Below are 15,244 nucleotides of genomic sequence, written 5' to 3' on the forward strand. Positions count from 1 at the left end.
ATAGGTCTTTAACCAATGACTTTGTTTAAACTTTCAAATTCTGTGAATCTTCTTCACTCTTAACCCTGCTGATAAACATTGTCTCAAGTTCCTTTGGTGTAAAACATAATTTCCATATTATATAATGTAGTAAGTATTTTTTCTGTTGATTTACCTTTTGTGTTAAATGATTGTTGATAATCACTTAACCATTATTTTCTTGGTCTTTCTTTATCAGGAGCATAAAGCAGATCTTTATGTTTAGTATGAAGTTCTTCAGGATATTTCAAATCAACTTCAAAATAATATCCAATTTTAGCTTTATCCAATTCTTTTTGTGTAGAGATAACGATATCCTGTAAAACCTTTTCATAATTCTTTCTCTTTAACCCACCTAAGTTCTCCATGAGGTAGAGCTTGAGACATAGCCCATCCATACAAATTGTTAGCATCATAATACATCAAATAAGAACTATCTTTTGTAGCATCATAATTAGAAAGATATTTGTTGTTAGCTTTAGCATATCTACTCGAACATACTTGAGATATTCCTCCATGTTTAGCCTTTTCTATCATCAAAAGCATATCTACATCACTGATCAAATCCAAGTCCTGTTTTGTCATTTTTAACATAGCACTCCAAGCTAAACCAGGAGCAGTGTAATAGTGAGCGGGGTCTAATCCATAGGAATTTTTTATTATGACAGACACTTCTAAAAGTCTCAAATACAGCAGTCAATAGTAAGATATCAGTTTTAAGATACAAATCATGATACTCTCCAAGGTTCTTTGGATTATACTTTTTCCAAACATTTTGTGCTTGTGTTTAATCTTTATCAGTTACATGACTTTTATTTAGCTCATTATAAAAACTTTCCCTTGTTGGAAGTTGTTTTTCTTTAAACCTCTCAAATGAATCCATATAATCATGCGGATATATTCCCTTTTGTGATAAGAGAGCAAGCTCTTCTTGATTTGTGAAATGTGATTTAAGACCCGGAAGGTTTTTAATATTTGATACCAAGTTAGATAATGGACTTGCCATAAATTTAAATGTATCAAGAATCCTAATATGAGTTATAGGAGATGTATGAATTTTTTTTTTGTGAATGAAATGTATTTCTGATCTGTGTTAGGAATTGCTGAAATGTCTCCAGATGTCTTTGAAAGTTCATTAATAAATAGGTGTGTATCATAATGAGTGTTGCTGTGAAGAAAGACTGGAATGAACAAGGGAAGTTAAAATTGAGATTACAATTTTGATGAGCGGGACCTCTATATTTACCTGTAAGATGGCAATGATCTCTTACCTTTAACCCTTAATCCATTTCCTCATCACAAATATGACATATATTATCCTGCCTAAACATCATTTAATCTTCTTTCGTTAAGGACATTGGTATATTGGTGTTTCTCATTACCGCAGATAATTTTATACAATCCCTTTCCAATCGCTTTACAAACTCCTATGAAGCATCTTCTCCTCTATAAAGCTCTAACTTGTTGTATTCATCACCAACGGATGATTTAATATAATAACACAAAATACAAGGAGTATGTTTTTGATATTTATTTGTGTACGACTTAATGTCTTCATTGGATTTGCAGAAGCAGTATTTATCTTTTCGAGGATACTTTCAAAATCGGCGTATATCACAAACAGATGTTTTATAGATTTGTTAAAATCTTTGAATGATATGTTTGAACCTACTTTTGGAATATTAATTACGGTTGATTTATGATTGCTACAATATTTTGAATGCTGATCTAACCGTTCTATTGCATAAAAGACATTGAGGCATCGCTTACATAGAAATGTCTTTCGTTTTCATTGAACTATATGTGAAGAAACCAATCTTGATAAATTTTTGATGTCAGCATAATGTGAATTTTCTCCCAAACTATAACACAGAAGGTCAATGTGTGTTTCATCATTTTTATAGTTATTTGAAGTTTTTAATATCTGAACTTTGTTTGTATCCGTTAATCCATATACATTAACAGATAGATTATTATTTTCCTCAAATTTTGTAATATCTGTCCATGACATTGGAAAGTTCAAATCATTAATATTTAACATACTCACATATTTCTTATAATGAGATACTGTTTCTTGATTCTTATTTTGAGGATGTAGGTGAGCGAGAATAGACCATAGGAAACATTTATTATCTTCGTTTTTAATATTAACAACTGCTTTTTAAAGCTTTATATCTCTTGGTAAACCAATCTAAGAGGAAGCTTTAAGAGGGTCTGATTTAAGAATGTGTATATCTGGGAAAATGATTTCACTAATACTATATCCGCTACCTACAACTCTATTAGCTACATCCTGCTCCTGTTTTTATGTTTATCATAAGCACCTGATGATAAGAAATCTTGGAATGATGTGGTAAAGTGAGGGGCTGTTCTCATACAGGGAGTTTCTTCAATACCATTTTTTACCATACCCATTTTTACTCCGATATAAAATTTCAAAGTATTCATCTCAGTTAGTGTATCTTTTACAAGTGTTTCAATAGCAGGTTTAACCATCTGAATTGCCTCAACTATTGATTTTGGCCAAGACTTTCAAATTCAAAAATCATTATCTTTATATGATCTTTAAATGCTCCATCACTATTTTTAATGGAGTATTTAAGTGTTCCTTCTTCCCCGGTGTGTACCCCGGTTTAGAAAAGGTACACCGCATCCCTGCGTGTTGTAAGAGGTGACTAAAAGGGTTGGCGTCAGGAAGGGCATCCGGCCATAAAAACATTGCCTCAAAAACAGAACCATGACAATTACAACTACATATGGGCAGGGTACAGCCCGAAGTACCCCGTGGGGGACCTCACTCCCTCTTGTCAAAACTCAAGGTGGGAACCCGATCGAAGCAAGGGTGGAAATCACTCCATTTAGGACGACGAAACGTCTGATGCCCCACGTGGAGATCGGTTTCTGAGGTTTGGGACATGGAATGTAGGGACAATGACAGGGAGATCAGGAGAAGTGGAAGAAGTATTGGTCAGAAGAAGACTGGACATATGTTGTGTACAGGAGACGAGATGGAAGGGAAGTGGTGTGAGAATGGTGAAAGGTAGGCATGGACAGAAATACAAGTTTGTGTGGCGAGGATGCCCAGAAGGTGGTGGTGAGTGTGACTCACTCAGACAGTGTGGTGAGTGTGACGAGAGTGACTGAAAGGTTGATGATGGTGAAAATGATGATTGGAAAGCTCTTGGTGAAAGTCATCTCGGGATATGCTCCGCAGGTCGGTCAGAGCGATGAAGAGAGGGGCGAGATCTGGTGTGCGATAGAGAAGCTGATGTAAAACGTGAAAGATGAGGAAGTGGATGTGGTAGGAGGAGACCTAAATGGCCATGTGGGAAGGAGTATAGATGGTTTGAAGGGAGTTCATGGGGGTTACGGATATGGTGTGAGGAATGGAGAAGGTGAAAGGATTTTGGAGTTTGCTGATGGAGCTGGTTTGTTGATTTGTAATACTCAGTTCCAGAAAGAGGATAATAAGCTTGTTACATACACGTCAGGTGGGTCGACGACAACCGTTGACTACCTGACGGTGCGGAGGCGATATAGGGGGCACCTCCAGGACACAAAGGTGATCCCGGGGGAGGGGTTGGGGGGCTGTTTCACAGCATCACTTGGTTGTCTGCCACATCAGGGTGAAAGGTGCGAGGAGAGCTCGGCGGGTGAAGTACCAACCGAGAATGAAGGTGTGGAGGTTGAAAGAGGTGACAGTGAGGGAAGCATTAAAAGAGAGGCTGAGTATGGCAGAGGATGATGTGGTTGAGCTTGAAAGTGGTTGGATGTCAATGAAAGATAGTCTGTTGGGAGCCGTTGGTAAGGTATGTGGATGGACTAAAGGAACACCGAGGCACACGGAAACATGGTAGTGGGATGATGAAGTTGGAAAGAGGATTGACAAGAAGAGGAAGAAGTTCAAGGAGTGGCAGAATGCGAAGGGTACGGGGGCAGAAAAGGCAGAACATGAAAGTTCTAAGGCAGCCAAGAAGGCTGCAAAGAAAGAGGTAGCAAAAGCGCAGGAGGCATGTAGGAAAATGTTCGGAGAACGCTTGGATTCGGAAGAGGGTCAGAGGGCGGTATTCAGGATTGCAAAGCAGATAGCGAAAGAGAGATGCGATGTGATGTGGGTGAGTTGCTTGAAGGATGAAGTGGGACAAATCGTTGTGGACCCAGATGGAATTAAAGGAAGATGGAAGAGATATATGGAAATGCTGTTGAATGCAGAGAATGAATGGGATGGCAACATGGAGAGCAACCCTTCCTCCCGTCCATGGTTCACGGAATCTTGTGGTGAGGCAGTTGCCCAGAAGCAACTTGCCTTCGCCTCCTGGAAAGCAAATCCAATGGAAGGAAATCTCATTTCCTTTCACAAAGCCCGAAACAAGTGTGTGTCCACCCTGAGGAGAGCCAGGAAACAATATCTTTCCTCTCTCAAGACTGAACTCTCACACCTGTCTCCCTCTTCCAAATCATGGTGGCGTCTGGTCAAATCTGTTTCTGGTGTTTGTTCCCCCTCCATCCCCTCCCTCACCTCAAACGGCTCGTGAAAAAGCTGAATGCCTCAACTCTGTGTTTGCCTCTAAATCTTGTGTCCCAAACCCATCCCCCCTCTCTGTACCCACCATACGCAGCTGCTCCTGGACTCTGTGTCCTTTTCTCCTGACAAGGTGGAGAAGTTTCTGTCAACCCTCGACACTGATTCTGCAACTGGAACTGACGGCATCAGCCGACGGGTCCTAAAATCCTGCTCTGCCGCTCTTTCACTCCCTCTCTCTGTTCTCTTCACCCTCTCTTTTGCTCACGGTCATCTGCCATCAGCATGGAAATCAGCCAACATCACCGCTTTACACAAAAAAGGTGCAAAAACAGATCCTTGCAACTACAGACCAATCAGCCTTCTCCCAATTATCAGCAAAGTCATGGAATCCATCATTGCTTCAGATATCAAATCTTTCCTCTTCTCCAATGGCTTGATCTCTGACCATCAATTTGGTTTCAGACCAGGTCACTCGACTCTGGATATGCTGCTTCTGCTGTCTCAACAATGGATGGAGGTCCTCAATGCCAAACAGGAAATTAGAGCTGTCTCGCTTGACATATCACGTGCCTTCGAAATGGTATGGCACCCCGCTCTACTCACCAAACTCTCCTCCTATGGTATCCATGGAAATCTCCATGGATACCATAGGAGGCAGTGTTCTGGGCCCTGTGCTTTTTCTGGTCTTCATCAATGATCTCTCTGACTCTCTTGAAAATCCTCTCTATTTCTTTGCTGATGACTCCACTCTCTGCCACTCCATTCCTCATCCCTCAGATCGGCAGTCTGCAGCCTCCTCACTCTCTGCAGGCCTGGACAAAATCACAGACTGGGCAAACAAGTGGAACATGTCTTTCAATCCTGACAAATCTTACACTCTTACGATGTCTCTCCGAAAAGACTGACTGGACAACCCTCCCATCTACTTTCTCAACAATTCTCTCCAAGAAGTTCTGTTACTCAAGCTTTTGGGTCTCACTATCTGCCATGATCTTTCCTGGGGAAAACCACATTTCCAATCTGGCCTCCAAAGCCAGTCGCCGACTGGGCGTCCTCCGTTGTGCGAAGTCCTTCCTTGGCACACCTGAGCTCCTCACCACATACAAGGCTTTCATCCGCAGCTCAATGGAATACTGTTCTCCCCTCTGGGCCGGTGCTCCTGCCTCACACCTAGCTCGGCTTCACGCTGCAGAGACCAAAGCTTTCAGAATCATTGGAATCTCCCGCGATGAAGCTAACTCCGAGGGCCTTTCACTTACTCACCGCAGGCAGGTTGGTGGTCTTTCTGTCTTCTACTGACTCCTCTCCGGCCTTGCTCCCCCAGCTCTCGCTGGGCTCTGTCCCCCTAATACTTCTACAGGTCGCACAAGATCTGCCTGCAACCCTCTTATGGTTAAACTGCCAAAATCAAGACTCTCTGCTCACCTTCACTCCTTCATTCCTCTTTTCTCCCGCCTCTGGAACAAACTCCCTCACTCTCTTCAATCCCACTCCTCCCTCCAGGTCTTTAAAACAGCTGTTCACCACCATCTCTTATCTTCCCCCATCCAAAACCTTGATCTTTTCTACCCCCGCTAATTTCACCCCAAATCCACTTTTTCGAAATACCAACTTCTTTCCTGGAAGTCCTTGCCGTGTCCTTGTGTTTTAGACTTCTCCCCCCCGCCCCCCTTCCCACACCTCCTCCCCCCCAAGCCCTCTCCCTTTCACAGATCTCCCGATGTCCCTGCTCTCAAATGTTGTGTTTGTGCTTCCCCTTCTCTCCCCACCTTGTCTACTGCTACCCTTATTATATGTTTTGTGTGGCTGTTTGATTTTTTGTGTGATAAATGTTGGCTCTTTCACGAGCCTCGATCCTCTATACCAAAAAAAAAAAAAAAAAACTGTTTTAGGACCGGCAGAGAAGATAACTGAGAAGGAAGTTGAGGAAGTGATAAAAGCAATGAAGAGTAGAAAAGCGGGAGGGCCGACGTTGAGTTGTGGGGCATAGGTTGAAGGCAGCAGGAAGTTGGGGTGTGAAGAGAATGACAAAGATCTGTAATCTGGTGGTGAAAGAAGGCCGAATTCCAGTGGATTGGGAACTGAGTGCCCTCGTCCCTCTATACAAGGGGAAAGGTTACCCTCTGGACTATGGCTCGTATCGAGGAATAAAGTTATTGGAGCATGGAATGAAGGTATTGGAACGGGTGTTGGAGAGGAAGATGAGGAAGAAAGTGAAGATCGATGAAAGGCAGTTTGGAGTTATGCCAGGAAGAGGAACGAGAGACGCGCTTTTTATTGTGAGGCAGTTGCAGGAGAAGTACATGGAGAAGAGGAAGAGGTTGTTTTTTGGGTTTGTTGATCTGGAGAAAGCATTCGATAGGGTTCCACGCGAAGTAGTGACATGGGCATTGAGGAAGTTAGGAGTGGAGGAATGGTTGATCAGAGTAGTGATGGCAATGTACGGAAGAGCGCACACAGCTGTCAGGACGAAGGACGGGAACAGTGGTGAGTTTGAGGTGAAGGTGGGAGTGCATCAGGGGTCGGTACTAAGTCCACTACTATTTGTAGCTGTGATGGAGGTGCTGGCTCAGAACATAAAGGAGGGTTTTCCATGGGAGTTGTTGTATGCAGATGATCTGGTGTTGATTGCGGAAAGTATGGATGGACTGCAGGAGAATATGAACAAGTGGAAGGAATGTATGGAGACAAAAGGTCTGAAGGTGAATATCAGAAAACGAAGGTGACGGCAAGTGGTAAAGCATGTGGTGAGGTGGAAAGAACTGGGAAGAGGCCGTGTGCTGTGTGCAGAAAGGGTGTCAGAGTGAACTCCATTCAATGTACAATGTGTGCTGAGTGGTTTCATCAAAAATGTAGTGGTGTGAGAGGGTCATTAACCATTGTGACAGCTACACATTAAGTGTAAGGTGTGCACAGAGGGAGCTGCAGATGGAGGAAATGTTGAGTTGGATCTTGGAGACGGCGTGAAGCTGGAAGGTGTGAAAACATTTTGCTACCTCGGAGACATGCTGAATGGAGAAGGTGAATCAGACCCGGCAACGGTTGCTGGAGTGATATGTGCATGGAAGAAGTTTCGGGAACTGAGTGGCATGCTGATGAGGAGGGGAGTGACGTTGAAGCTGAAGGGAAAGGTGTATGTTGCATGTGTGAGAAGTGTTATGATTTATGGGAGCGAGACATGGGTAATGAATGTAGAGCAGCAACGAAGGCTGGAAAGGGTGGAAATGCGAATGATTCGGTGGATGTGCGGAGTATCGTTGAGAGAGAGGAAGACACATGATGAATTGCGAAAGATGATGGGAATAGAGCCTGTGAGTGATGCTGTGAAGAGGAACAGGTTGAGATGGTTTGGTCATGTGTTGAGGAAGGATGAAGGTGACTGGTTGAGAAGAGTGATGGAAATTAATGTAGAAGGAAGTAGAGGACGGGGAAGACCGAGAAAGACTTGGCTAAAGGTGGTGGAAGAAGAAATGCGGGCATGGGGAGATGCAGAAAATAGGGCAAAATGGAGAGGATTGTCATGGGAACTGCAAGGCTAACCCCCGCTCTTGCAGGGAAAATGGCCTTCATGTGCCTGTTGTTGTGTTTGTCTTTATTTCTAAATTGATGTCCTGTGCCCTGTTGTCTCTTAGGTTTATAGTATCCTCTACCAAGAAACATACCTTTACCTTTATAGTATGGTGAAAGGAACATCCCATCCCCATCTTTTGTGATTATTTTATATTTTCCCAACTCATGTTTCCTCACAATAACCATTATTTATTTATTGAAAAACTTCACGTAGGTGAATTCTGATGGAAATAATTCTTCCTTAATGGAAATCATACGATTATCTTGATCGGTTTTCCTAAAATTTACTATGTATATGGTTTTTCCTGACAGGTAAATAGACAAGATTTTTTGGTTCCATATTGAATTTATAACCAATCGGGGTTGAGTATGCGCTGAATGAAAATATTGTATTTGTTCTTATTCCATCGTTATAAGCACCATCAATCAAATCACAATGAATTAATACCGAATTTATACCGGAGGATATTTGAATGACATTATCACTGTAAAACGTCCCGTTAGTTTCAATCTTTTTTTAGGACAAACCCAATAGCTCTCTGAATGAATTAATCAATCGTGAAATCAACTTTATAATTATTTTTGAGTCTAATAGTTGATTTCGAAGTATGCTTTTGAATATCTATAACAATATTTTTCGGTTCATCACCTTGGTCTTTCATAAGACGGACAATTTCAGAAGATATTTGGGAAATCTCATGTGCTCCGGGTGAAACTGTTATTGTTTAAATGCACTTCCTGGATTATAACTAAACTTGTTATTTTTCTCCGTGATATTAAACAAGGTATTATAAGTTTCCATTGACAAAAAGATGCCTCATATTTTATATCTGTTTTATATCTTATAGATTTATATCTGCCAAACCATGTCACCTATCGTAAATGCAGACACAAATGTTATATTTTCGTCAAAAATCGTGGGAATTTCGCCAAATCTGTTTTGGTCGTGTGTTAATATACCTCAGCGATCGCGGGGTCAAGTTGTAGTGGGTAAAGGAGTGAAGTCGTGTAATCACTTGTGAAATCAAAACTAAGGATTATGCTTCTCATCTGATTTAATATGGTATAAAATATCTTTGTGTTGACATTTATTCATTATTTTCATATTCATCAACTGGTCTAAAATGGCTGAAGCTTTATGAAAAAAATTGTTGTTTCCAGCCTTCTTACTACCTAATAACAACTAGATGGTATTCATAGAATACTTACCCTGCGCAGTCAACTTGGTGTGAGCCAACTCTTCTATTTTTGTACGTTTCTTTTTTTTTGATCCAATATGGCTGCCAGACCACGTGAGCGATGACATCATAAATGTATATTCTCTAAATAATTGTTGCATCGATCATGCTCAATAAATTTCAAACTAATCAGACGAAGCGTTGTCCCTGTCGAATTATGACGTCATAATTATGGCACCAATGACGTCATCGTTAACAACACCTCGACCCCATATGGAGTTATTTACAATGAGCCACGTTTCAATTTTTAAAATTCTGACACGGAACACATTTTACTTTACTGAAATGCAGACACAAATGTTATATTTTCGTCAAAAATCGTCGGAATTTCGCCAAATCTGTTTTGGTCGTGCATTAATATACCTCAGCGATTGACAAATCTAAAATCAGAATTTTATTTGAGGTCAAAATGACCCCGTGAGGTCGCTCCGTACTTTGCCTGCTCGTCATGTGCAGTGTGATAATTAATTCCATGCCCACTCTGGAAGACTTCTTCTTCACGGAATAACAACTTCTAGCTTCCAGAGCGTATATCCAATCATCTTGAAATTTTGCGCACATGTTACACTTCATTACCTCTACTACAATATAAAGTTTCACGCTGATCAATGAAGCGGTTCAAGAGTCATAAATTTTTTAATATTTTCGTTTAATTATTTATATCTGCCAAACCACGTCACTCATCGTAAATTCCAAAAGGTCATTTTAGTTGACTGATATGCTGAACACATCTGTGAAGTTTCCCCTCGATAGGATCAAAAATGAGGGAGGAGCTAGGTTTTAAAAGCTTATGCTTAAAAACGTCATAACTCCGAAACCATGTGACGCATGACGTCATGCTTGCTGACTTTTTCGTTCGACATGGGTATGCGATTCTGCCTGCAAAGTTTGGCCTCGATCTGTTCAGTCGTTTTGGAGAAAATGAGATTTTAGTGGTTTTTCTGGCTTTTCACTCAAAACAATATGGCCGTCGAACCACGTGAACTACGACGTCATTATAATTTTATTTCTGCATCAATTTATACCGAGAAGATGCTCAAGAAATTTCATTCTGATCGGATAAAGTTTTTTACTTGTCGAATTATGACGTCATAACGGTGGCACCTATGACGTCATCATTCACATATGTTATTCCGCATGGAGAGTTATTTGCAATGAGACCTGTCTCAAATTATTTCTGTGCAGCGGTTTTTGAGATATAGAGGTGCAAAGTTTTTTGATTTTTCCAAGATGGCGCCCATACAACGTGACCTGTGACGTCATAATATTCACTAAAATATTCTACAGGAGGACGCCCTCCTGTGGTGAAAATTTCATGTCAATTGGACCAACGGTTGCTGAGAAAATGAATTTTAAAAATGCTGACATGGCACACACTTTACTTTACTGAAATGCAGACATGCACGTACATACCTGAATGCTTAACCCTGCCTTTCGCTTCGTGAGCGCAGGGTAATAACAGTCTATTAACTATTTGTGATGGGTCATTTGGAAGAAAACTAACACCTGAACCAAGCCTTTTTAAAGCCTCAATAATATGTTTCTCCTTTTCGTTCTTCAAACCAGATTGCCCAACAACATAAACTCCATAATCAAGCGAGTTTAGTAAATCAATATATACTCTATCATCCTCATTTTTTATATTCAATGGCATATCATAATATGATGATTCTGGTCGGTGGAGACCGTCTTTTGTTCGAAGAAGCATTAATCTTGGAGTTAATTTAACAGGTGGTCGAGCAGAACTCAAAAACCTCAATTCATTATTATGTATTAATACCTTTTCTTTAACAAGATTGAACATTGCTGGTTCTTCTGTTGGTATGAGTCCTGCTATGGTTCTTGAACCAACTGAATATTCATTATTTTGAAGAGCCCTCACAATATAATCAGGAAGTTGATTTACCTTTTCCAGTTGTTGGAATAATCCTTCATCACCACATTCTAATTCTCCATGTTCTTGCTCCGTCATTTGAGTGAAATCCTCCAACATTTGAAGTTTTTTGGAAGTATATTCTATGGCAGGAACTGTAGAAACAGGAGCTTCTATAATTTTTTGTTAAGAAGTTTTTAAAAGTGGTTTAATTTTTTTTTATTGTTTTCTTTCAAATGCTTCTTCGCCCGTTAGTTTCTGTTTCCGTTTATTTTGGTATAATTACTATTTGGAAAAAAACTGCAGGCTTTTTGCAGGCAAAACTTGAAAGCCTGCAGCATTAAATGTATTTTGTTGTGATTTTGTCCGCGAAACTTTTGTTATTACTTCAATTGACGGCTTCTCAAAGACAGATAATGCTCTTCCTTTAAAAGGGATTGAGTCGCTCATATTATCCTTAATAATAGGTTTAATCCAAAAGTTATTGATAATCATCTTTGTTCAATTTTACATCAGTGCAATATATTTCAGTATCCCTTTTAAATGAGGAGGTTGATTGAAATTTGTCTTTTGTGTTTTGATACATTGTATTTATTAGGCAAAAAAAAGTAAATGTTGCCAAAAAATCAATGTTCAAATAATGTACTACAATCTTAAAATGATATGTGGCTCAGGAGGGGCTCAGATGAGATCATTAAGAGAAGTTTCACATTTCATATTGGCTCAAGAGAAGTGCCAATTCAATTCCAATGTAATATTTGTTAATATTGTTATGTCGGGGGGTAAAGGAATATCTAGAGCCAGGTAGATCTGTATAGGTAGGTATTCGACTGTCGCGATAGGGAATCAACCCTGTAATAAGTTCTGTGTTCTAGGCGGTTTGTCGGGTAAGAGTATACCTGTGAACATACAAGGATGTTCGTGTGTTATATAGAGTAGGGAATAAGATAACGCTCCTGTGTGTCAGCCCTGGTAATCATTCCTTTGTCCCTTATGGCAATGCACTCCGATAAACACTTAGATAGGTCCTTAGTGCACACATTAATTAGTTCCCCTCCCTTACCACAACGACTTTGGAAAACAGGCAGAAAGCCAGGACGGTGCGCCGCCGATGGGGCCGCAGCCAGCCATGCCACCAGCTAGCCTAGCAGCCAGCCTCGTGGCAGGGCTGGGAGCCACGCCCGGGAGGACAGTTGACTGGGCAGGGAGAGCAATACCAGGTGGGAGGCACTCGGCCAATGAGAGGGCGCCAGCGAAAGGGAACATTGGAGGAGAGTGGACGCAAGGTGATAAAAGGGCGTGCGGCACGACATTTTGTCTTGCAGCTCTTGGGTTCTTCGCTGGTCTCTTGGGCTGCACGACATTGTGTCTCTCTTGCTCTCTCTCCCTTTTTGCCGTTCTTCTTCGCTGGTCTCTTGACACTACACGACATCTGTTGGTCTCTGCGCTTCTCTTCTTCGTGCTGACAGTTCACTCGTGGTGCTTGGAGCGGTGCTCGGTGCTTCTGGAGCTCGGAGTGGTGCACGGACCTCGTGGGCGGTCGACGAGGAGCCTGGAGTGGGGCGTTGGCTCGGGCCTGGTGGAGCGCGTGGGCGAAGCGGACGAAGGGTTTCTTCGCGCCGGAGGAGGGAGCCGCGTTGGACGACAGACCACAGACAGATAAGGCCGCACCCACAGAACATTTTACAAGTACACGACGAGACATTTCTTTTCGTAATTCATTTGCCCCTGTCTCGTTTCTGAAGTGAGGTATGTGGGATCCCAATTTAGGCTCATTATTTATTCATCGTCGCATTTCATTGTATCGGGTTCCGTTTAATAAATCATTGGTTTTGTGCATTTTACCCCGGATTCCCGTTTTGAGTTGATTCCCCTGCAGGATCGGAGCTGCCGTCGGTTCGCTCTAGGTAAGCACTGCCGCCTCTTCCTCTTCCCTTCTTCTTCCCGTGCTGTGATAGCAAAATCCGTGTTTGGTCGTCGCCTCAATTAAATCCGTTCGGTCTTCCGCGGTCCCTGGTACCTTGAGGGATTCGCACGACAATATTTTGGATGGTGATGAGTGCCATAAAAAAATTAAATTATTCCCTAAAGTGAAACAGGATAAAATATTCATTGGTTCTCTGTTTGAGTTTAATGAAAAATGGGGGCGGGTAAAAGTATTTTAAATGAATTAATACAAAGATGGGGGAGGGAGAAATAGGGAATTTTCTTTGAAGGATTTTGGGTTTAGTCGATAAGTTTCCTTAATTTTTCCCATTGACTTCAATGTTAAATTTTATGTGAGCCAGAACCTGCTTTTACCCTCTACTTTGGTGTAATCAAATGAAAGATCCAATTACTATTAATTGCTGTTCAACTTTGACTATTCTCAATAGTAAGGTAGGGATGTTTAAAAAGAACATGAGAGATTCGTAAATACAAGAAACGACATTCTGATTTTTTTTTTTAAGAATTAGGGGACATATTACAAATAAAATGTTAATATACTGTAGATAATAAAACAATGTCTTTAAGATTATAAAATGTTTGCACAAAGGTGATTTTCTTTTTTATTCATTTATTTTATTTCGTTTACCCTAATTTATTAAAAATCGTCTTAAAGACTTGGCATTAATGAAAGCCTGCAGCATGTTGATAAGGTTGGGATTAAACACTCCATACAGCCCTCACAATTCCCCGTTCCATGCACACACCAATCCGAACCCACCTGCCCCAAAACCTGCCCCCAATTTTCCCCGCAACATCCACCATCCAGCATCCAGCATGTACAAGATAGAAACTCCCAAGGTAAAGTGGATACAAAAATGAATAATGTGGAGGTTGGAAATTTTAACATGAATTGGGGATTTCATTTTCTGAAGACCAATAAAGCAATTACTTCTGTTGAGCATTTTCTGCTAATTTCACAATACGTACTGTATTATCAAACAAAATCATAACTAGCCTAATATATGCCATAAAAAAGATGTCCCTTTTCCGTTATCCTCCTCGTCTCATAAAATGGTGAGTAGTTATTATATGAAAGCCTCGATTAAGATTCGCCTTTACCATGTGCACACGATACAAGATGGAGATTCCCAGCGTCATGAAAGGCTTGGAGAAGTCGATGACCTTCTCTCGCTCTGCAGTGATGGTGAACGATGCTACAGCCAAGTCTGCCTTCTGTAAAAACCAGAGAGCACCCAACACCCCTGCAGTGAATAACCTACGAAATCAGATCATAACATCGTTACTTTCTTGTGAAGTTCATATGTGATGTGGCTTATCAGCAAAACTATCTGAAACAATCGACAATATGTTTAGGTTGAAGTTTGCAAAAGAAGAAAAAAAGAAGAAGAAGAAGCTTGCCAAAAGCTAGAAGAAGAAGAAGAAGCTTGCAGGACGTACAACTTCCGGTTCGATTGGTAACATAGCTAAAAGTAGAACGAGCAATCGAAGATTGTATACCCTCGCCAGGACTTGTTTTGTGTGGTTTTATAGTACGTATTTTATAGACATATTCACATTCTAATTGTACTGTACATACTTTATAGATGTACGCACATTCTAATTGTACATACTTTACAGAGGTACTCAGTTGAAAAAAGATGACATGTAAAAATTGTAGTCTATGTTGGCAAATGATGTGAAGACAAACAGACAGACAAACAATCAGACAGATTTGTTTGTCTGTCTGTTTGTAATTCATAGACATGCTCATGTTCTGTACAGACGAACGGACCCATAGGCAATACCCTCTCATCTCGAGATGGTAATAATACAGTTATCCATAAAAACGATTTTATGTAACACACCACAAACATAGCAGGCCTTACTGAAGTCATCATCACAAATGTAACTGCCTTCTAGAAATACTTCAATCGCTCTCTTCCCTCTAGGGCTTCAAGAAAGCAGTGTGCATCCCATCTCATGTCACTCTTCATCTCTACCCATGATCTTTTCTACCCCAGTAACCCTTCCTAACACAACCCTCTTACTTGAAGGTTAACGTGTCATTGTCCCCTGCCCCTCCCCATTCTC

At 41.0% G+C, this 15,244-nt stretch overlaps 1 protein-coding gene across 1 annotated transcript in view; it reads right to left on the reverse strand.

Annotated features, from left to right (window-relative positions):
• The window catches only part of GRIK5 (glutamate ionotropic receptor kainate type subunit 5), a 516,667-nt gene that overhangs the window by 152,457 nt on the left and 348,966 nt on the right, over positions 1-15,244 (reverse strand). Inside the window, exon 13 of the mRNA XM_078782648.1 lies at positions 14,273-14,386. Coding sequence (XP_078638774.1) covers positions 14,273-14,386 — 114 coding nt within the window. The remainder of the gene's footprint in view (positions 1-14,272; positions 14,387-15,244) is intronic.

The sequence above is a fragment of the Myxine glutinosa genome, chromosome 7 (assembly GCF_964187855.1).
Source record: "Myxine glutinosa chromosome 7, kmMyxGlut1.1, whole genome shotgun sequence".
Taxonomy (NCBI): Eukaryota; Metazoa; Chordata; class Myxini; order Myxiniformes; family Myxinidae; genus Myxine; species Myxine glutinosa.